Source organism: Erithacus rubecula (assembly GCF_903797595.1).
Source record: "Erithacus rubecula genome assembly, chromosome: 2".
NCBI lineage: Eukaryota > Metazoa > Chordata > Aves > Passeriformes > Muscicapidae > Erithacus > Erithacus rubecula.
The window spans coordinates 44,028,278-44,052,934 of record NC_136685.1 but is presented as its reverse complement, the minus strand read 5'-3'; the positions used below and the strand labels follow the sequence as shown (position 1 = coordinate 44,052,934).

Below are 24,657 nucleotides of genomic sequence, written 5' to 3'. Positions count from 1 at the left end.
TCACTAAGACTCGCACTTCTGCTCTGGTATCTAAGCCTTTCACTTATTAAAAGCATTAGAGCTCATAGTAAAACTTTGTTACTGCCTCACTTATGTATTGTAAAACTTAAACTTATACCTCTGCCTTATGTGTGAGTGGCTTAATATACTTCAGTCCATCCAAAGGCTTTAATTCAATCCCTGCACTCTGATTTCTCTCTTAAGAATTCAGAGAGACCTCTGACTCACTAACTCCTACAGTAAATATTGACAAAATTCTAGTCAGTCATAAAAGTTGTTTGGGTAGGTGGTAGATTCAATATGATGCAAGTAGCTTTGCTATGTCTCTGTAATTTTCACATTATTGTCTTCCACCTGTCAGCTGTAATGAAAATATAGTTTCTGAAGTTCCTAGTTTCTTTTTGTCTCAGTCTTGGATCAATACTTTGAAACACTTGTCTCAAATTTGTTATCTTTGGTTTTCCACAGCTGCATATTTAGTTCTGCCCTATATTCCTTTCTGATCACACCTTTCCAGTGCTTTTAGAATGACTTTCCATATCTCCACTCTTTATGTACCAATGAGTTACACCTGTTCAGTTCTTGTTATCATCCTCTCTCCTGCAGTAGTATGTTTCTAGATGAAATGGTTTTTAACATAAATCTGACCAACAGTTTGTATTTGTGGCTCACACTCATCCCTTGTACCTTCCATTATAATTTTTTACTTCCTCTAGTTGTGTGGAGCACCACTGCAAGTCCAGCATAGCTAGAATAGAGCTCTCATTCTTGATGTGATGTGTTGACTCCTACAGCCTTTCCTTGGTCACGCTCATGCTACTATAGCATTGGCTGCTGTGGCAGTTTTGACAGCCAGAATGCAGCAAACAGCAAGTCTCACAAGGAGCTGCTGAGGGAGCTGGGGTTGTTTGGCATGCAGAAAAGATGGTTCAGGGTTAGAGAAAGAAAGAAAAATGAGAAAACGCTTCCTGCATACTAAAAAAAAAAAAAAGAAAAGGCATCTAAAGTATTTAATTTTGCTGGAAAACTAGAATATGTTTAAGCAGTTATGATACTCTTTAGATTTCTTGTCTTGACAGATAGCTGTATGGTAAAAGGTAACATAATTTAAAATTAGTATTTTATTTTCTCTAGAATAAACATCTTGAGTATTTTTCTGTAGGGTGAAAAAAGGGAAGATTCATTTCTCCCAAATGTGCCTTGGAACCTACTCCATTTACAATTTTGCCATTATAGATTGAGTCTTGGTAATGTATATACTAGTGCTGCAGATGCAAGCAATTTCCAGATAAGACAGAAATGATCAGTCATTCTGGTGACTACAATGTGTAGAGGGGGAAAAAAAGTGATTCCATGGAAATTATGTTTTTGGGAATACCATTTCCCAACTCCTCCTGAGACTGGTTTAATCTGGCAGAAGGAAGACTTCAGCAGCAGTGCCTGCTTTAATATGCTGCCTAATCAGTGATGAGACCTTGTTTTCTTACTGGCAAGCAATAAATAAATTTAGGATTATTTCTGGCTTACAAAATAGTGGTTAAAACAACCAGTGGGAAACCCATTTTGGTGAACTATTCTTTGAAAACACCATGTTTTCTGAGAGCAACAGCCTATGGACTTTGAGGCAAGTGAGGTAGGGATCCAAGGCAAAAGAAAATTATTGGTAATAAAATAATTATGTGGTGATCAAGAACTGTGTTGTCCAGACAAAGAACTGGACCACCTGCACATGCTTCATTCTGGCATTCTCAAATCCTGATATTCACCTTTGATAAGAAAACAGTTATACTTATATGTAATAACTTTTTTTCAAGACATATACTGATGGCAAGCAGGATAAATAGGTGGGATGGGCAGCTGTATCATGAGTGTGGGACAGAGAAAGGTAGGTAATGATGGGCAACTATGCTGTTAGAACAGCAACCCATGCCACGGAGGCTGTGTATATCCTGATTTTGATGTTTGGAAAATAATGTGCTGAATCAATTCTAGCTTTCCTTCCAGGGTCTGTTTTAAGATTACTTGTTTGTTATTTAATCTATTTGGTGGTTTTGTTGCTGTGTTTGCTTTTCTTAACAGGCACAGAAGTAATGAGAGCTTCTCTGTTTCTCTGCAGCTTTTACGGGAGTTGAAGCACCCCAATGTGATTGCATTGCAGAAGGTTTTCCTTTCTCACAGTGACAGAAAGGTTTGGCTGCTGTTTGATTATGCTGAGCATGATTTGTGGGTAAGTACAGATTTCCCTGAATGTTTGACATTGTGCAATAGGAGCTTGTTCAAGCTGATGTGTGTGTGACATAACTTCATGTAGGAAGAGGTGCATTAATTTCTTGCTCTGTAATTAAGGGTCTAACTGATAATCCTGTTACTTTTACACTTTAAAACCTGCCAAAAACTATGTAGAATTTTTTTTTAGTCAGATTGATTTTCCAAGTGAAAAGGATTTTTCTGAAAGCTTTGAGTTAAAGAAAACATTCCTATATTGAAATCTTTTAAAACTGTGTTTGGAAATATATTTAATACTTTTTCCCTGACATTTTGCACATACACACCCAAGAAAAAAAGGAGAGGGACTGCTTTGATGAGTCCTCTGACTGAGAGTGAATTCAAGTGACTACCGTTCAATCATGTATATTTTAAACAGACAATTTGTGATAATATGAGTGGAAATAAAATAATTCGGCCTACTGATGGACTCTCATTACATGGAAGAGGATTAAAGACTTAGATGTCTGTTTTTAAATTTCTAGCAAAATATGATACAATTTGGTTTAGTCTGTTGTAGAGGTGGACATCAGTGACATTGTGACTTGAATTTAGATGAAAATGTTCAAGCTCCACGTCTGTTGATAAGATGTGAGTTACTTGAACCTGGATTTGTGTTTAAACCTGAAAACTGTCAAACACAATGTGTAAGCATTATGTTTATGGTTCCTTTGAAAATACTGGCAAGGAGAGGAAGTGGTAATATAAATTCCAGGATTACTTTTGAAGGCTTCAGTAATATAGATGTTGCTATTACAAATGTTAGTGACAAATTGCTCAATTTCTTCATACTTTGCTCTTGAGCTTTTAATTTTAATTGGATTAAAAATTTTAATTGATTGGAAGTATACTTAGACCATTCAAGAAGACGCTTCTGTCTCAGAACACGTAAATCATGGTAATTTGTTCCCCTTCAAAAGACTGAAAGATATTTAATTTTATTTCTCTTATGGGCTAGTGGATTTATATTTTGCAAGTTTTCTTCATCAAAGTTCAGTGGACATTGAGAGTTTGTGTATTTCACATAAACTGATGGCAGTGATGATAAAGAGAAGTGCATCAGCTAAATCTCTGCATGACAGAATTTATTTGTGCATTTAATGAGTTTACCCATTTTATGGAACAGTCATAACAAACACATTTTACTGCTACATTTATTGCCCTGTGTTTAAAACACCTTTTTTCCTAACCTTTTCCATTTAATTTTACTTTGGGCGTGTGGTTTTTACACTACATAGTGATTTTTCACATGATTTAACAGCTTTAGAAGAAGAATTATTGCAGTTTGATGTTTTTGCCACTCCTCCCATATGGCTGGGTATTGGATATAATCTCAGTGAAGTTAATTATTTTCTATTATTTAAGAATGAAATGTCTGTTACAATGAGGTATATGATATGAACTGGTCTCCCATTTCCTAACTCTTTTGGGTCTTTTTTTTTTTTTTCTATGGGACATGCTGCACAAATCATTTCTCCTTTCCTGTATATTTGCCCATGTTTCCTCGCTTCTTAAGCCTTTGCCAGGAATTTTTTCCTCCCTTGCATAAAGTTGGCCATGTTCAAGGCACTCTTGGTTCTGGCTTAACCTTGGTCCTCATTTCCTTTACTGTCAGCACTTCCCAAGCATCGCTCTTAATTCCCCTTTTGTCTGTTTTGCTCACTCCCAACTTTGTGTCTTTTTCCACGCTGCCTCCTACACATGGAACAGCCTCCCAATTAACGTACGTAAAGATCCTTCACTATCCTCCTTCAAAAAGCTCCTGAAAATCCACTTATTTTGTAACGCATTTCAGTGATACCAACCACTTGTCATTCTGTCTGTGTTGTGTTGTGTTTTGCATTTCCTGTGCTTTACAGCTTGTGCCCTTTCAACTCTTTGGGGTAGAAATTTTAGTAGGGGTTTAGCACATTTTTTTTTTAATTGCTTAGCACCATGTGCTTCTCCAGAACTACAAAATAAGTTTATTTGTCATGGATATATCAGTTTATAAGGATGTAAGTTTTGGAATTGAAAGTGTGCTGTCATTAGAGAGATGTAGATTTCCAGAGACTAGTGTTTTCAGATGTAGGCAGCTTAGAGTTACTTATCAAAACCACTAAGCATGGAAACTATCTTTCCATTCAAAGCTGCCCAGCTTTAGTAACTCCTGTTGGCTTCAGTGAGAAGAATAAATGCTCATCACATTCAATCATTAGATTAATTAAAATCATTATATTTTTCAGCTTCTGTACTGGAAATATTTGGCAAGACATGAATAAGCTGTATTAGATGCTATCTTATTCTATTAATTTTCTAATACTGGAAAAAATGTCCTGTTCTAAAGGGTTGGTACTAATTAAACTTATTAAAAAGTTCTTCTATGGTGAGCAAGAGAGCAAGAGCCATTTTGTTTTTTTTTTTACTTCTCGTTTAATTCCCAAGAATGAAACTGCTCAGATCTGAAATTTTATGTTTAGATAGCAGATACTTAATAATTTTCTGTAACTTCTGCTGATACCATTACCAAGGAATGTAGAAGTTATACTAATTGGAATTACTTTGGGCGAGTACTGGTGAGCACCAATTATGCTGACCTTGGCTACAAAGAAAGTGATCATTTTTAATAGCTAAGCCTATCAAAGATACTTTCTTTTCTTATCTCTCAATTTTCATTATATGAAACCATGGGATTACCATGGAGCATATCGAAGAATATAGGAATTATTTTGACAAATTGATTTATAACTAGTTTCCTTTGATTATCAGAATTCTTAGTGTAATACACAATTATGTTATGAATTTTTCTTGGCTACTTGTCTCAGCCAATGAGAACTGAGTTCTTAGGCTGTAGGATGTTAACTTTCTATTTTTAAAGGTCAAAAATTTATTTTAAATAGAGAGTTCCTGCTGTCTTATCAGCAAAAGAATAAGTTCTTTTTTTATTGAATTTTCATGGATATTCTTTATCACTCTAGTCTTATAATTCTAGAAAGTATACTGCTGTCCAGAACTTAATGTATAAAGCCAGTACATTTATAGACATTATTCAAATTTGTATCAAATGCTTTAAATGCACATGATTACTAAAATGGACTTTTAGGAAAGTTTGATACAAATGAGATCTGTCCTCGAGGTGAATTTTTTTAATCAATCTACTTTATTTTAGCCACTCTAGAGGTTACAATATTTAGAACTTTTCTTTTGTTCCTTTTTTCAGCAGATTTCTAGTATTGAAAGTATTTTTCTAAAGCAGATGCCTTTAGTACCACAGATAAACACACATTCAATGACTTCAATTTCATATTCTCTATACTTTAAGCAGGATTTTTGATTCTAAGCAATATTTTAGTTATGATTTTTCTTAAACTTTTTGTATTGATAGGTTAACTGTTTATCTTTCCTAGTTATGGTATGTAGTTAATTCTCAGACTCATTTAGTATGTTTGTATAACATCAAATTTTTAAGATCCTCTTTTCTGGAAATACATGCTGTAACTTAAATAAGAAGCTTCTGAATGGGTTTGATCTCATTCTGAAAAAGGGTGAGATTTTTATCATAATAAAATATGTTGAATGTTTTTTAGCAATAAAATAACACTGCTGGTTCTTAATAAGTAAGTACATAAATAATTAGCTATGATTTGATAATACCGAATGTGATGATACATTCACTATCCCAGACCAGTTAAACCATGATCTGTGAATTTTTTAGGTTTGGTTGAATGTTTCTCTCTTATTAGATTCCTATGATTCCAGATCTCTAACAACTAAATGCGTAGCAGCAAATACTACTGAGAAACGTGGAGTAAAATTAATTATTGTTGATAATAATAAAAATATATGAGCAGACTGGCTTTGTTTTATAGGAATTACTTGTTATGTATACATTCCACTTTTTAAAAAATATAGGGTGGAGATTTTTGTGTAGTCATGGCTACCTAAAAATAATCATCAAATAATGAAAAGGAGAAAATACTCTTCATACATGTGAATTTCCTAGCGGTACTTGATGCTCTCAGTCTACATAAATAACTTAATTTCAGCTAACAACGTTTTGAATAGTCTTTTATGATAAATGAAATTGGGAGAGTGTTGCATACTGATGTGTGCAATAAACCTCCATATTTGTATAATCATATTAATCTTGTCTAACAGCTGAGTTTTAACATATTTCCTAAATATGGTATAATCAGTTATAATTCTTTCTTCAACTGTCTTCAGTTTAGCTCTTAATCATAAATATAATTCAGTTGCTAGTTGATGAGAAGTATCTTTATATACATAAAAATATTTTTCTCAGTGTAACAGTGTATCTTGATTTTCTAAGTCATGTCTACGCTTTTTGTGTAATTCAGGTGATTTTGCCTGGTGATTTTTCATGCAGTCTTCTCTCTTAGCAATATAGGCTGGAAGAAGACTATAAAATAGATCAAGACAGAAGAGAACAGGCTGGCATAGGTCTTTATGTCATGATTGATTCCTTCCAAGTGAAATGGATGGGGTTTTTTGACCATCAGCTTGCCCATAGCTGCTTGTCATATTCTCAGAACACACACTTGCTTTTCTGGCCCTTTTGTATGTAGTTGATGATAGTTTATGTGGGCTCATTTTCTGTACCACAAAACACAAGAATTGGAGGAAACAACAGGAAGGAGCAGGCCTCAAAACAAAGGCAAATAAATGTGTGAAAAATGAACATGAACAGAATGGTGTGAGTACTGTGTATTTCATTTTTATGCATACTGAAATGGCAGCTGTATTCTAATTATTTTTATTAACATTTTATGGAGTGATTTTGCAATATTTAGGGCTGAAAGATATTATAAGACCTATGAAGACCCAGGAAAAACCTAGGAAAATTATATGGGATCTGTTTATGCCTGCTCTGCTTTTCAAACCCTAGATATTTAAAGCAGTCTGGCATTAACTAAAGTTGGTATATTAAAATTCCTTTCACTATCACTAAAGATCTTCACCTCTTGTCACTTGGAATAGGATATTTCATTAGGCAGTTTGGTTACTTACCTTTTAAAGAAGATACTTGATGATGGCCATGCAGTGGCACCATGTAGAGGGAACAAACATGCTTTTTCCCCCTCTTTCAATGGACAGTTTGTTATTGTTGTTATGTTTCCAAAACTGGAAGCTGAAGTGATCACTGTAGAGGTACTTCTTCCCACTTCTGTTTTGATATTATTTAATTTTACTTGTGATAAGTAAATTGGCTAAATTGTCTTAGTTTCTAAAACTCTGATGTCTGAAATGAGCTGTAAATGTAGGCATATGAAACTATGATTTATTTTTGGAACAGCAAACAAATGTTACTTGGGTTTATGGGGTCTTTGCTTTCTCATTTTGAAAATCACAGAAACAATGCATGCTTAGTTTTTCATACATGATTGCATTTCAGCTTGATAGGGATACATGTAATTTTCAGCAAGCATTGCCTTAAGCAGTAGAACTCAAGCAGTCAGGTTTTCTAGAGGCTTGTCTGTGGATTATCTCATGTGTGTTAAGGTGGGAGGTCACTGTAATGTCATTTAGTCAGACATGCATAAAATCCCTCTGTTAGCTGGATTCCTACTTTCGTGAGAAGTTTCTAGGTCTGACTCGTTTGTTTTAACCTCTGTCATATTGAACAACAGTTCTTGGAATTGGGAACAGGATGATACAAACACAGACAGACTTGGAAGCAGACTAAAATTAGGATCTTATTGAATGCTCACTTAACTGTTGGGTAACTCCTAGGGATTTGAATTTGCTCTGTGTTGTTATGCATTACGTTTGCCTTGTTTGTGGTACAGAATTTAGAAAATGCTCACAGTTTCATCTTTGAAACCAGTTTCAATGCACTAGGTAACACAGAAGAAGGCAGGCAAACTTCTAGATTGAATATTGTTTCATAATTTTATTTCCAAATGTCTAGCTCTGTTTCTCCTCTTCATTTTTTATCATTTATATAGTCTTGCCTTTGCAAAAACTAAAATGGTCTTATTGAAATAATGTAGTTCATTCAGTTTTCTTTGCAATTTTATTACATTTTTTGAAGATGAAAACTGGGAATAAGCAGTTAGTAAGTAAAAGGAATAGTCCCAGATATTGCAAGCAGCAAATTATAGCTTCCTTGCTTTCCTAGATTGGTAATGAATGTATACTTCAATGTTAGTCAGGGAAGTATTAATTTAATTAAGAATAAAGACTTAAAATCACTTGTACAAAGTTGCTGTCTTTTTAAAATTAAAAGCAAAATATGTACAAGCAATAGAAAATTTTTTACATTATATTTATATTTAATAGTGATTGGCTCACATCATTTTTGGGATCCAGTCAGTGGCAACATATCTTTAAGATTTAGGAATTGGAAAAATGGATGCACAAAAAGGGAAAATGGATACTTTTGCTGACTAGATTTCAATATTGCTTGGAGTTACGTTTACCTTTTATGACGTTCTTCTTTCATTTTGAAAGATTTAGAATACATCGGAAGAGAGCTTGCATCTGCAGTGTTCTAATGAACTAATTAAAATGAGTTTGTCTGCTTAACATTGTGGATGGGTTTTTGTTCCATAACATACAACTGGTATAGTGTGGACTGACAGTAACTTCCCTCATTAATTTTGCTGAATGGGTCTGGGTGTTTTCCATCTTTTCTGTCAGGTGATCTGTCAGGATATGTGAGTTATCTTTAAGGAGTTGCAGTGAAAAAAGACATGGGGAATGCTGCAGCTTTTTCACTCTCTGCTTATTTTCTTGTTACAAACATGCCTCTGACTTGCCTGTATTGTGGAAGTCCTTATGTTTTGCCCTTAATGATTATCCATTAGGGGTAAGATTCAGCAAAGAACTTGTTAAGAAACTGCAGTGTCCAAGTGCCCCTCATGCTTCCTAGAGAGAGAGACAGAATGTGCTTCATACCTGTCACAGTTCAGATTTATACTCTTAACTCACAGAACAGTCCTTATATTGTGCTATTCAGCAAAAAGATTTATTGAATGAGAGAAGTGTCATTTAGAAGCCTATTGGTTAGGTCAGTTTTCTGGGAAATGGGAAATGCAGGCTGTAATTGCTGTAAATTATTCCATGCCTTTATTAGGTCGAAGGTTCTGTCTGCTACGTGCTGTACTTGAAGCTGCACATTGGGACTCTTCAGACAGTGAAGCTAGTGGAGAGTGATTCCTCCACTTGCATAGTGCACTTATGTATAAGGAACATCATCCTAGTTTGTGTTGGTCCCTGTACTTGTTTCTACCCCTGAGGTCTTGGATTTAGACACTTAAATATGAAATATTTTGACATGGAAAGAACACATCTCCCTGCCATGGCTGAAGTCCGTATAATTGTTAAAGTTTAAAAGCTCTTTTAGCATTGTTGTACTGCTGTGACATCTTTTGCTTTGAAGCTTTCTGTGCACCTGATGTGCCAGGTCACCAAAACATTTGGCATGCTGCTTCCTGATTTGATGCTCTTACCTATTTTTTTGCTTGTTTAATTTGAGGTATAATTTCCCACAAGAGTGGTATGGCCATATAGATACATTTCTGAAAATAGAAAGTGATAGAAGAGAGTTTAAGCTTGCTACCTCCAGTGGAAGAGATGATGTTCATCAACAGCACCTCTTTGCTCTTCTATTTCTTAGATGGACACTGCCATTAAAATTGCTTTTTTGTGATTGTTAGGTGTGTTGTTCTTTCTTCATATGGCTAGTTGCTTACAAGAAATTGGATTAACTACTCCTTTTTAGACAACTGGCACTTGGTAGTGCTAGGTCACAAACACTGTGGGTTCATTCCAATGTCATGGGGCAAATCTAGCTTTCCCTATACTCCTTGGCCCTGCAGTATATTTTTAGGTTCTGTTCAATTTTCTAAACTGTGATGGTTGCAATCTTGTGGATATAAGCTTCCATAGAGTAAGCTGGCAACAACAGGTATTATTTGCTTTTACAGGAAATTGGATTTTACCTAGTGGTGATATTGCTTGCTTCGAGCAAAACTATCTGTTTTAATTTGCTTCTGCAATTCAATGACCCTCTCAAGAAAGAAGCTTGCTTCCTTAGCCTTTCTAGCTGGGAGCCACATGGGAGGGCAGGGACAGAAATCCAATGGCATCAACCTCCAGAGGTACCAGAGCAGCTGAGGCAGAGCCAGAAGCAGAGCTGCTGGTGTTGTTCCTCCTCAACACATCTGTGGTTAATTGTGCCCCATTCTGTCTCATGAGACTCCTTCATTTTCTCTGTGCCTGAGGATTAATGTTTTGTATGGGTAGTAGCTGGTTTTTAGATGGGTGTTGAAATCCCTTCTAATGATTATATGCACCTTGAAAAAGGGCAGGACTGGATTTATGGGCCTCTGTGTATGACCTTTGCCTGTTGGTTCCTCTGTATTTTTTCATCTCCTGTATTAATAAATATACTAATTTGTGAGTTTATGGTATCTTTACTACCTTATAAATCAAGGTCCCAATCTGGTGAGCATTGTGTAGTATTAGGGACTCGTAGTTGAATTTATGAGACAAAATTTTTTTGTGACATGACAGGAAAAAATTTTGTAAGGAAATAATCCCTTAAAGCATTTCATTACAGTTTTCAGAGTGATTGCACAACTAAAGGATCAGGTACTAAGTGCTTATTGATCCTCAAGAGTATGTTAAAAACTGACAATCTTGTAAATTTCTACTGCTTTTTAGTACAAAACCATAAATATTGTACATTTAGTAGTGGAATGCTCTGTGAGAACGTTGTTGATAGGGAGTAAGCAGACCGTTTAGATTTATTTAGCATTTTCTGCCTTTATTTCTCTTTAAACACTACTGTTTACACTTTTGCTAGGTACAATTTGACAGTGGCTAAAGTACTGGTGACAGCTAGAGGTAGCATTTACCATGAGTAAATATTAACTCATTACCATTTTCATTGGGAGCAGTAGTGACAAACTAGGCAGGGAGTGGGGATGGTGGAGGAGGGAGCAGTGGTCTAATTAAAGCACAGCCTTTGGCTGCCTCTTTAACCTGGGAAGGGAGAAGATCTTGAGCTAGACAAATCCTATTAAAAAAGTAGAGCAATTAATAGTCCTCTAACATTTAGTATTTTCCATAAAAATGCAAACTACCTTTATAATTTCCACCTTGTCAAAAGATACACAATTAAAAACAATTTTGTTACTTGGGGTGCTTCATTGAATTGCCTTCAAAAGGAGATATTTTTTCTCCATCTTAATGAACATATTTAGTCATTTGCTGAATCAACATGTATTAAGATTGGATTTGTGCCTTGCATAGCCCTACCTTATCTGAGGACTGAAAAGGTAGAATGGCCTGACTCCAGTTTATTTCTTGTACAGTGCAGCAAAACCAAACGTAACCCATCATCTCCACATTGATCTTAGAATTAGTTTATGACTATTTCATGGTGTCTCAGCAATCTTTCAATATTTTTTTTTAATTCCTTCAACTAGTACTTCAACTTTACTGCATTCTGTGTTTTCAAGTGGTGTTTATCCTCTAGTGGGTAGACTGACTTCTATAATCCAAGAGCCACCAGCTTGTCCTCATCACTAAAGTATGCAGCCATAACTTAGAAGCAAGAAGACAACCATTTTTAGATGTTTGAACATGATCTCACCCAAATGTGGTGTGGGGTTTTTGGAGTTACACCTTCCCATCCTTCAAATATTTATTTAATCTACTGGGATTCTGATTTTTGGGGGGAATAGTAGTTGCAAGTATGCTAGTCTGGGTGTTTTTGAAGAGGAGGAAGGAAAGTCTGTGTGAGGGCATGGATTATTGTGGTCCTCCTATTGGTAGATACTCCTGGTTTGAAAGGTTCTGCTCTAGCTGCCAAGGGTAAGAGGATGCTATATAGGGAGGAGGGAGGAAGGAGAATGTCTAAGACCCTTTACTGGAGGTAAGTAGCCAGTATTTAGATATTCACAAAAACTTCACAGCTGTTCTTTGAAGCAGTTCAGAGAATAAAAGCAATTTAAGAAATTGTGAGTGCATCACTATTACTTTAATTCCAAAGTTCAACAAACTTTGTATTTCATTCCATTATTTAGTGTAAGTAGTTAAAATATTCTGAAACACCCAACCTTTTCACCTATCACCTAACTTTCTTCACGTTTCTACTTGTTTTATTTCTAGCATATTATCAAGTTTCACCGTGCGTCAAAAGCAAATAAAAAGCCCATGCAGTTGCCAAGATCTATGGTTAAATCCCTACTCTACCAGATCCTCGATGGAATCCATTACCTCCATGCAAACTGGGTGCTTCACAGAGATCTGGTAAGTGTGGCATGTGTTACCTGGCTAAGAAAGTTGCACGTGCGTGTTGTTGGGTAGGACGAGAAAAGCCCCTGTTAGTAATCTTGCGTATCGATCCCTACAGCTCTTCCTGTTATTGTTGCAGGAGACCAGTTGTGACTTCAAACATGAAAACAAACTATGCCTTCACATTGTTTATATCTGAGTCATCTGAGCTTGCACAATGATGCCAGATCCGGTAAAGGGATTGCAGATATCAATATCCAAAAACAGTACGTGAGACAGCTGATACATGTTGGTTGAACATTCTTACAACTTTTCGCATGACTTTGAAAAGACATCTAAATAGGAAAGTGATTGATACCCTTTTACATTGTTTGGCTTACGTGCAAGTTAGCATAAAAGCTAGTGAAACGGTAGTTTTTTCATGGACTATTTCTTTTCCACGTGGTATTTTTTCTGACCGTGGGAAGAGAACTATAAAAGAGTTATCATCTTGAAGTTTCTCATGACCTGAAGTAGCTCTTGAAGTTGATTGCACATTACAAGGGCAGCCAGTTGCCTTGTCTTACTTCCCCTTTTTCCCTTAAAGTTTTCCATTGCTCCTCATATTTACGTGAATTGCTTCCATGGTTTACAAAGAGAATACTAATACGGATGTGCTGCCACTTGCATTCTAACTAGAATGTTTGGCATGAAACAATGTGATGGTTAATATGCCAAACAACACTCTCAGATATAGTAATCTGTGTATAAAGGCATCGCTTTTATTTGGTTATTTTTTGTATTTTCCCCGGTACGTCAAAATAGGGTTGCCTGTCTAGAAACTCAGTCACTAATTAAGTTTTGTGAGATATAGATTGTTCTTGAGTTTTTAAGAGTAAGTAGGGACTTTGATGAATTTTGGTTGTAGAGCAAAATCTTTTATTAGTATGAAGTGAGGCAGGCCTGGAATACAAGTCACAAACATTTTCTGAACTGAATTTTATTTAATTTTTGTTGTAGTACCTAACAAGTGGCCAGAGCGGGTTTCAGTTTTTGTTATGGATCTTTTTTTTTCTTTGTTCCTTTGTTGTTTATTGTCGATTTTTCTGTTAAATGCCAGATGTTAGTATATTTGGGGAGGGGTGGGGGGTGTGGTTTGCCTTTGGAATAGTAGCCATGACTGAAAAACAGGAAGCATGTAGAACTCTGATTTTCACGTTACAATTACTGCTTTACTAAAGAGTCAGCTGCTGCTTTGGCAGAGTGCTCAGCTGTAATTAGCTACAGCTTGAGAAGTAACACCTGAAAAGTCTATAACCAGCTCTGTTTAAAGGAGACCTGGCTGTTCATGGAACTGTTAATTATATATACACTTAAATGCCATACATGAACTCGGTATTTTGATAGGAAGTACAAGATGGGATCTAAGATAATAACAAAAAATACCCTGGAGAATTTTCTTGCTGGTGTTATTATTTTCAGCCTGCAGCACCAGGTGTTTGGCGTGACTGGTGCTGCTACTTTACAGTTCTTATCTGTTACTGATGAGCTGCAGCAAAGCTGTTGTCTCATGTCTTTGTCTTTTCTTTTGGAATGTTGGGAGATGATGGTTGCTGTTGTGAAAAAGACAACTATATTTTTTGGTTCTGGAATGATAGTGCTTGATAGTGCAATGACAGTTAGCATAATTGAGAAGGGAGAAGGAATTTGTGAAGTCTTAGTGTGTTCTTGGTCTGCAAATAAGTGTAGATGGGTGGATTCTGGGATGCCTCAGTTAGACAAAGGAAACCATTTCAAAAAGTTGCTTTCATACACTAGTGATTTAAAGGTATAATCAGCGTCCTTTACCTTTTAAAATTTTTTTCTTGATTTCCTAAGAATTCAGGTATGTCAAATAGTTATACCTTGAACATGGTAAGAAAAAAATGGATCTTATCCTGGTTATGTCCTGTGTCTGTACTTAAAGTTACAGGCTAATATAACTAGTAACCAATTTAAATCCTGGATTAACCAAAATTTTTATTTATCTGTAATTTTTATTCATATGCTTATGTTTGTGACTGTTTGCTACTAAGAATCATACCTCAGGCACAATTTTACTGGCCTCAGTTTCTTGTGTACTACATAAATACCAGCTCCTCAGTGTCTTCTTAAGATGGGGAACAGTTTTTCTGGTGGTTTTCTCTTAGCTGTTTGAATTTACAGCTGCTGGAAAAAGTATTTTTCTATTTTATGTAAACCAAATCTTGCATCAAAACACCTTGTACTTTCTTGGTCTAATATAACTCTGTTCTTACTATTTTTAACCTGTATTTGGATGTAGACCAAAGATGGTGACATCCATAAAAGTCATGTTATACTTACTTCATTGCTTAAAAAAATAAAATTAGGTTCTCCAAGAATATTTATCATAGTATTAGTCAAATTCTTCTGAGCCACGAAATGACCTCTGTAATTTATTTAACAAATGTTGTTGTGAAAAAACTGAAACCTAGGAGGTTAAGTCTTTGCTTGGAGGTATTTGAAGAACATTGTTTAAATCTTAATTTAGTACTGCCTTAAATCAAAGAGGCTTTTAAAGAAGCTGGAATACCAAATTCCTTACTTAAAAACCTTAGAATGACTAAGATATTTTTAGTTAAATCATTTTTGAGATCAGCAGTAGCCAACAAGTGCATGACAGGGTAATGAAAGTGGTGAACATTGTGAACTTCCCAACTTGAATTGCATGTCCTTTCCTTGGGCTGAGCTAATGGCACAAGGAGAGTGTCTTTTTCCCCTCTTCATTGCTGCCAAGCAGTGACACCTCTGCTCTTGGCCTGGCAGGGGACACTCAGCTGGCTCATGGTGAGCTCATTCGGGGAGTTAAACCCACAGGAGGTGTCACAGAAAGCTTTTCACCTGCACAACTTGTTTTCTACAGGGTTAGGTCCCTGAGGAACCTCACTGGGAGCTTAGCTGGGTGTGCAGGGGCTGGCACAGAGGCAGAGAGAGGCAGGAGGTGGTGGCAGAAAGCTCAACAGTGGCTGTTCCTGACATTAGAGCTGGTTATTTTTATTGCTAAAATGCACTATTTTGATTCTTAGGAGGCAATGCAAGTGTTCTTAAAAGATTAAATCAATATAACTTCGTAATGCAAGACTTACAGCAGATTGCCAACACAAGTCAAGCTTTAGGAAAGTGCTGAAATTGAGGCAAACGCCAAACAGATTTGCACTCCTGCTTCTAGAAATTGGAAACTGGTTTAGTGTTGTGTGTCTACCTATTCTTTTAGCATTGGGGTGATTTTGTATCCTGAGGGTAGCTGAAAGGTGCTAAATGACTTTATAGGCATATTTTTTTCACTGTGCTATTAATTTCTCTCAGTTAAAAAACATTCAGCCTTTATGGCAAGATTCAAACAAGTATAGATTATGGGACAGGAACAGTGGGTTACTGATTTCTTTGAATAGCATTTTGTTTATACACCTTGGAGTTGATCTAAGCCTGTGAAAATCCATACATTTGTTCTCTTGTGAGCTCGTTTGAAGTGGGATTTTGTTGCTGAATTGCATGTCATTGGGCAATGATAATTTTGCCTTTTCAACATAGCAGTATTCCTAAAGCTGTGCACTAGAGGAGAGAGGATTTGTTGGTGCTGCTAGCTGCTGGAGCTTTTCATTATGAACATGAGGTTGATAGAGGTAGATACTGGAGAAAAACCCTTTGAGTACTAAGCTTTGGCTTTTTAATATACTCTGTGTATGCTGTGGGCTGTATGTTTCAACAGGGTCTAACCAGTACTCCATACTTTGAGTTAAGAGTAAATTAGAAGATGCAACACTTGTAGTACCTTATTTCACAGTGTTCTGATATCTTTGTCCCCTTCTCTCATAGGAGAGAAATATTTAGATTGTGCTAATCTAAATGTTCGGCAAAGGTCTTACCTTGCCAAGATGTCAAAAAAGGGAGATCTTCCATAGCAATGTCTGTTCATGTTAGCAGCTGAAAGGATTTGGGCACTTTTTTGTGCTAATAATCCCTCTGTAAATTGGTTGCTTAAGGTCAAAAGCAGGTAGAGACCCTATCCCTTAGAACCTGATAAAAGCAATTTCTATTTGTAATAGAATGTATTTTCCTGAAGGGAGGTGTTATCTATGGGATGTTTGCATCCATATGGAAAAAAGATTTCACTTATGTCTTTGGGCATTTCTTTAGAATACTGATTAATATTAAAATGATTGGTTGAAAAATAAATGTTGGAAATCTTAACTCACCAGAGAAATGCAGATTTCTTCTTCCCCTCCCCAGGGAGTTAGATGGTTGCTCTAAGGATTCAGAAATAGAAAACTTGCTATTGATGATCATATAAAATAACTTCGTAAAATGAGCCGAGTTGCTTAAGTGTTTTTATTACATAAACATTAATCCGGGCACATCTATGTCCATGTGGGGTTTTCTCAGTGTAGCCTGCTCTCTCTACATGAACCTTTTAATTCCAGCTTAACTAATTCACTAAGGAGAGAAAGGAGAAATCCAGTTGTGGTAAGGACTTTGCTACTGGATTCCTGTATCCAGGTGTTTTATTACTATCTCCTTGTCTCTTAAAGAAAGGGAAAATAATATTTGTGTTCTGTAGTTTGTTTCACTATGTCATCTGTAATGGTAGAAGCTATTTTCATTGTGTGCTTAAGCTAAGCAGTTTCTTTATGGAGTGGATTATGGAGGATGTGTGTGCTTCTCCCACCTTCAGAATTTATGGAGAGCTAATCTGGGAATTTTTGGTGGAAGGGCATAGCAGACAATTGAGGCTGGTATCATTTTGACTCCGCATATTTGTCTATACTACTTTAGATAGTAAATATCTATACTTTCTTCTGTCTTTTTTGTCAGAATAAAGCAGAGAGGGAAAACCCAAACTGGAGGGGTCAGACAGACAATTTTCTGAGGGAATCTGCAACTTCTGTCCTCATAAAACCACAGCCTATTCAGAAATGATTGAACTAAATAGGTTTTCATCCTTTAACTCTGATAATTTATGGGTTTTCTTAAAAAATTTTTTTTGTTTATTCAGCATAATTATTTTAAATGACCCATGACAATGTTTCTGTAGAACAGCAACATTTTAGTAAATTTTCAGTAATACAGTTACATTAAATTCAATAAAACTAACAACTTCCAGGTTTTTACTTGACTGATGAACTTTTAATTTAGGGAAAACCTCTGTTCATTTTCTCATAGTAGTCTTTTTCTAGCCAGTATGTAAATACAGAGTCTCTTGCCATGGACCTATACCTGGACTCTGCTCTAAAACTTTGCTCCCACATTGCACAACTCACTTAACTTGTCTTTGCTGCTGTTTCCCAATCTGTTACCTATTTATGGGTCTATTTTGTAGCTCACTTCTTAATGTGCTGTGAAATTTGTATAGTATGACTTAAGTAGGTGGCTTGTCATTTGATGCTCTTCTTCTAGAAATAAAAATAATCGCATGTTATATGAAGGCACCAGAAAACTTAAAATTATGTTGTGTGGATACTCACGTTTTGCTTTTGCTTTCAGGCTTTCATTTCAAAGTCTTTGATAAATAAATCCTTATTATTACTAGTTTATATCACTTAACTACTTCCTTCCTGTGCCTGTCCAAGATTTTCCAGTAAATTATTAGAAAAGTTATCTAAAAAGCAACAGAACTGAAGTACCTTTTAAATTTCCCACTTACATTTTGCTATGCAAGCAAAATGTGGGTTTGAAAAATAAAATGTAAATAGTTGAGTGTGGGAAACTCCCCTTTTACTAACAACTCTAAAATGGGATTTTTATGTGCTGATATCAAAAGTAAATTTAGATACAGGTTCATGCATCCCTCTCTTGACAGGCAGCTGCTGTGTAGGAATGTAGAACTGTTGGGTCCTGCCTTCTGCCAGTAATTTTGTACTGGCTTGAAAAGCTTTTTGGCCTCATTGCACCCATTTGAGCATGCACATGACTCCTATAAATAAATATCTAGTCAACCTGTCTGCCAGTTTCTTCAAACTTTTGAAACGCACTGTAATTGTGTAATCCCCACCATTCTGTGTCATCGTGTGTGTGCGTGCATGGGAAGGGTGCAGGAATATGTACAGACAAGCACTCCTGACTCACATTCTTCCCAAACTGTGTATGGGTTTGGGCTTCCTCATCTTTCATTTTTCCATCTGCATGATCTCTTCGGGGTGGAGGATACTTTCCACAGTGTTAGAGAACCATACGAATGAACCTAGTTAGCTTGCAGATTTCCCAGAAGAAGGGAAATGCAAGGTAAACCCACGTATTTCAAGAAATACGAGTCCATTGATGACTTTAGAAAGTAACTTGAATTTACTAACTGAAAGGTCAACACATTGTTTTTTTTCTCTTTTATATCTGGTTAGAGAGGAGATAAATTTTTTTATTTACTGGTGAGGAAGAGCAGTATGTCAGTGCCTATACACATATCTGTACATGTTTCTAGATAGATCAATGAACCAGAAATTTTACATGCTGATTAACAAAGTGAGTTTTATCAGCAGATACTTTGATTTTTTTTTTTTAAGTATTAAACATATATTAAGGGTCCCTCTAAAAAATGGCGTGTTTCTCATTATTCAGGACTTTGCTTTTGTCCTTCTGTTGTAAAAACTAATCTTCACATGATTTTAAAAGGTGTGTGAAAACGTGCAGACTGTTACCTGTGTTGTGTACATGGAAACAGCAATTTTTCCATGGCTGACTAATGCATACCTTTTGGTTTGTGGCAAGAGTATTAAGATGTTTGTAGATTAATTTTTACTAATAAAAATAATTACAGTTGAAGAGAAATGCTTTACCTCAGGTTCTGAAACAAGCTTGTGCTCATAAAACACTGACTGGATATAACTTCAGATGAGTCAGAAGAAACAAAGGGACTGATTTAATGTTTTTTTGGCTGTGTTTTGCTGCTAAAGTCAACAGATGACATATGGCCTGTGAACTTCTAATCTCTTTTCCTGAGATGGAAAATGAGCGACAAGGAAGCGAAAGTATTAAAATAATTCTAGAATTTGGTGTTGTTTTTTGAGGGGGGGCTTTTTTTTTTTTTTTTTTTTTTTTTTTCCTGATACAGAATAAACAGATTGAAAACATCATCTTTTCTAGTAGCCCCAGTTTAGGTACCATCTGCCTTAAGGAAATTTCTAGTAAATATGTGATGTATTTAAGCTTACTGGTGCAGCAGACCATTTGTAGTGAGCAAGCTGAGTTTTGCCTTCTGAATAAAAATACAAATGTTAGAAGCTGCTTTTCGAAGTTTTTCTTTTGTAAAAGTATTACTTTTTTTTGTTTGTTTGTTTTCTGTTGGAGAAAGTACCCTTGGGATAATGGGATTGACTACAAATGCATTTATGGGATTATTTCTGTTTGGACTCATTACCTCTTCTGAATAAGGCTACAGAGGTTGGTACCATGTTGTTTTATAGTAACAGAAATTAGTGAAGCTTAAGAAAAGTATGTTACAATCAGTGAATACACCTAATGCAACAACATATAATCAAGAAAAAAATGTAAAAAGGACATTTTTTGTCCACGTTGTTTGCCATCTTGTGCTTTCACATGTGCATTTCTCTTCATTTACAAACATGCTGTAGTTATTGCTGCTCTACTAAGCAGTTGCAGAAACATTGCAGATTGTCTTGCATTTAAATTAAGCATCTTTGGTTAGTGATCCAGGAAGCTGCAGTGACTAGCAAAGGATGTTAGTTTATTTCTTGTTTTACTGTGTGTGAGCTTTGTCAAGGAAACTGGCTCTGCTGCAGAAAATGACTGATCAGCTGGTGTTTCCCAGATGGCTAATCTCAGGGCCTCTGTCTTCTCCAACCTCCATGCTTTCTGGCTAATGCTTCAGGAATCACTGGACTTGCAGTAGCTCTTAAGACCAAATACCACAGTTATGTCAGTTAAAACAAAGGAAATACTTTCCATAATCTGTGAAGTGGTCCTGCTGTGTGATCTCAGAAACTGGGCATTAGGTCTTCAGATTCATCTTTAGGGAGATTTCTGAATTTCACGTAAAACCATCTTTGAATTAAAATTTCAAGACATTTTAATTAATACAGGAACAGCTCTTTCAGGATATCTGGACTGTTGGAGAAATATTTATAATATTCTGTCATCTATTTTAACAATGAAGAAACAAAGATTTCAAGACAAAAAAAGCTTGTCATAGTGCAAGTAGTCAAACACACAATTTTCTGAATATCAAACCTAGTACTATAACAGGATTTTAAAAGTGCTATTCTCTGTTGTTTTCCTGCCCTCTTGAAGGTAAAGCCCATGTGAATATGAGACTTGTGTTACCAGACCCCATTTCACTTTGTTCAGCACCTCTCAGTGGTGTTAGTGCTCAATTCACTTTCTGGTTTCCTCGGAGTGGCTTGTAGAACACTTCCAAGCAGTTCAGTAACCTTTCTGTGCTACTATGTAAAGTGGTTGAAAACTATGTGGAAATTCTTTTATTCTATTTGAGTTAGCTAGTGGCGTCTGAAAAATGTTCTTTATATTGGAATTATTTACATTTTCCTTCAACCCCTTCCTCCCACCCCGAAGCTAGCCCTACATCTGTGACATTTTGGCTCCTGCTGTTATAATCTTTGAGCATAGGTTGAGGTTATTTTTCTATTAGTTTATTTCTGTTTAACCAATTCTGGTGTGTTGGGAATGTTTTTTGGTTTGGTTTTTTTTTTTTTGGTTGAAGTATTTTACCTAACCAAAAAGTAGTCATAAAAATGAAGTCAGGCTGTACTAGGATTTGATGCCTACTTGTTTTGCTAGTTTAAATATTGAGCCAAATCCCAAAATTTAGCACGGTAATGTTCTATGTAGCTGATGTTCTCAAATGTAACTCTCAAAAAATGAAATTCCATAGCCAATATTTTGCATTCCTGAAAATCCTCTTAGAATGAGGGATTTCAGCTACTGAAGCCATTTTGTCTTACACTGTAGTTGTTGCCAAAGAGAAGATTTTTCAGAAGTGTGTCTTCTGTTGTCTGCATTCTTCTCTAATCCATGAAATGCACTTGTACATTTTTACTTTGATTTGCCTTTCATGTAGTTGCTTTTGATGTAGCAGTTGTGGATGATGAATGTTAAAATTATGAAATAAATGTGAACTCCAGTAGGTTACATTTTAGTAAACTGATACTGATTTCTAATGCTATGAAAACTGTTTTTGTGGCTGTTTAACTGTGAGTATGATTAGCTATTTGCCAGCTTAGCTGAAATACGATTTCTTAAATAAGATGTTTAAAGTTTGATTTGTTTCTTGACATTCAGAGTGTGAATCCCAGTCTCAGCCCTAAAACTGTTTATCAAGTACATATTAATTTGAATTCTTGATAGCTAAACCAAATAGAATTGCAGACCCATTTAAATTTTGGGTAAGGTGTGTGCTTGAAATTCCGGTTATAGCTGAATAATATAATGCATTTTCAGTAGCTTTTTAGTAATTTTACTGTTAGCAAATGTTTATGCTGTTGCTTGCTGGCTGCTGCTCTTTTCTAGGATGCAGGATTTACTTGAAGCTTGTTTCTCTGTGCATGTCTCCTTGCTCTGATGGAGAGCTGCTCTTCTTTGGTGCCAGCTTCTGTAGTGTGATGGGAAGAGCTTGCAGTAGCAGTAAACATTCTAGAGGATGTAAAAGTAATCTTTTCTATCTACCATAAGAGTGCCTATGTGTATATTTCAAGTTGTTTGATAAGTTTGAGAAAATGTTAGATCAAGTTGTTTTCTTGTTTATCTCATTTCAAGATATTTTTTTCTCCTTCTGTAATGTGAAGTTGTATTCCTATTCTTTTATATTCCTTTTTATATTCCTTTATAGGTTGTAGCTTACTCAAGTGCAGTTCTCCACAGCTCTGCTCACTTCAAGACTTTTCTTTTTGCTTCATTGGAAAAATATTAGATGCTAATGTCTCTTCCTGGCTTCAGAGGTGGTGTATGTGGGACACTCAAGAAAGTCTGCATAAAGTGTTGAAATAGATTAACTAAACTGCATTAAACATACCCTGTGGCTCTTCTGAGTGGTCTGAAAAGTATTTCTGTGGCTGTCCTGGAAGTGGTGTGTGCTCAGTCCAGCTGTGCCAGTGCAAGGCAATGGTGTCACTGCCCAGCCCTCTGCACACTGGGGGCGGTGCTGGGTACCATGCACTCAGTGATGAGTGTGCTTCTCCACTGTGTCTGACCCAGCCATGGTCCCAGGGCTGCCTTTGAGCTGCTAAAAGTGGACTGGAGTGCTACAGCAGAGCATTCCAGCTATCTGCTGCCTGGATGATTATTTCCAGCCAAGAGAGCATGGATTGTTACAGACAGCCACATTTTAAACTATATAGCTTGGTGCACATGATGTGGAATCCTTTTGTAGTATTTTGGTAGTTTTAATTTAGTTGAAAACCTTACACTAATAGAGGGTAGGACTACATGAACAAGTTATAACAAGGTAGTCTAGGATGTGGGTTTACTCTGCATTAGGTGCTCTGTACCATCTGCTCAACCCACATGTTGTTATTCTGCAGAAAATGAATAGTCTTTTGGTATCTCACTCCTTAATAGGGTGAGATAACATCACCCTATTTACTATCAATGAAACTGAACAGCTATTTCATTCATTTCTAAGTGCTTTGCATTGTTTCTGAGAGTGATTTCATTAAAATGCAAGTGACTAAAATGTCAGTGTAATAATGACAGTGTGGTACTGGGTTTTTCTGACTGGTACCCATATGCTTAGTTTGTAGAACAATGCAGCCTTTTGGGTACAGTCCTCCTACACCGTGTGTCTAGTTTAGGCTTCATCATGCAAGAAGCACTTCAGTCATACAAAAAATTACGTTCAGAATTGAAGGTGTGAGTGTCTCTTTTCATCTTATTGACATTAGATTTCAAGTTGTTAAATGTGTTGATAGCTTTGGGATTTTTACTAGTAGGAACATTACAGCCATTAAACCTTTATCAAAACTATTATTGCCTCCCATAAAGCTTCTTGAGACTTTAATCCTGGTCCTAAGTTTGTGATTGTTCTCAAAATTGATGTTGCAACTATAGAGAATTTCAGCCGATGAGCATAGGCTGTACAAAGCATGGGGACAGAGTAACAGAAAATATAAAGTGCTCTGATGCCATGTTCTGAAAGCCAGGGATTTTCTCAAGGGCATTTTGTTGCATAGTAAACTTTTCAGAAGTCATAATATGGCTTTGAGTAACACGACTTGAGTGTCTAGCCTGTTTATGCAGTTTGAAAAAAGATAATAAAAATTTCCACAGGGGGTTTGTTTTCATTTTAATCACTTGATTTTTGTGAAAATGTCTAAAGACTTATTGGCAACATCAACAGTGAGGTAAATTGTAAAACTTGAGCACTGAAAACTTATATATTTTATATAGCAAGCTGAGACAAATTTGCTGTAGCAAGGACAGTTGTGTCTTTCTTTAAAAGTGTGGTGCTTGGAGTTGTTTAATGAAAAAAAATCTTTGGGCAGCTTGACCTGCCACTCTTTAACATGCTCATGTTTTTGACATGAATCACAAAATGTTTCTCAGGAATTGGCAGTATCTCACAGCTGTTGCATGTCTCCGCAGGTTGTTTTTCATTTTTTAAAAGGATATAATTGTTGAATGGAAAAATATTATAATTAGTTCTGAACTACTTCAGATTTTGTTTTCGGCACGTAGAACCTTCTTCACAACTATTCTTCGGGTTTTTTTTCTTGACACAAATCTTTCATTTGCTTCCAACTTCCTTCTCCTCTGCCCACGTTCCATATCTGTTGATCTGCCTTTTGCCACTTCTTTAACATTACTCATATAACCTTGACTCAGCTTTGACTTTCCTGAAATACTCCAGTATCTCATCCTCACAATCTTAATTATTGCTCCTCCCTCTGGCCTTCGTAACTTTGAGTTCTGTGGCTGGTAGGGGTAGAATGCTGTGTTTCATAACTTGACCCCCATGTAGGAAAAGCTGCCACATTCCAGGTGGGATGACTCTCCTTTCTTTTAGGTTCTCATTAAAAATACTATGCTCATACAAAAACTTAAAACTTAGTCTCTACATTCTGAATTCAGTAACATGCCTTACTATAGTTGTTCTGCCTCAAAAAAGATGTTGAGATTGACTTTTCTAAGGCTTTTGTTTCCCAAAAC

The 24,657-nt window shown here is 36.1% G+C and overlaps 1 protein-coding gene across 4 annotated transcripts in view; it reads left to right on the top strand.

Annotated features, from left to right (window-relative positions):
- The window catches only part of CDK19 (cyclin dependent kinase 19), a 121,098-nt gene that overhangs the window by 44,787 nt on the left and 51,654 nt on the right, over nt 1–24,657 (top strand). For all 4 annotated transcript variants that reach the window (XM_079297535.1, XM_079297538.1, XM_079297536.1 and 1 more), the window contains 2 exons: nt 2,117–2,227; nt 12,385–12,525. In XM_079297535.1, coding sequence (XP_079153661.1) covers nt 2,117–2,227; nt 12,385–12,525 — 252 coding nt within the window. The remainder of the gene's footprint in view (nt 1–2,116; nt 2,228–12,384; nt 12,526–24,657) is intronic.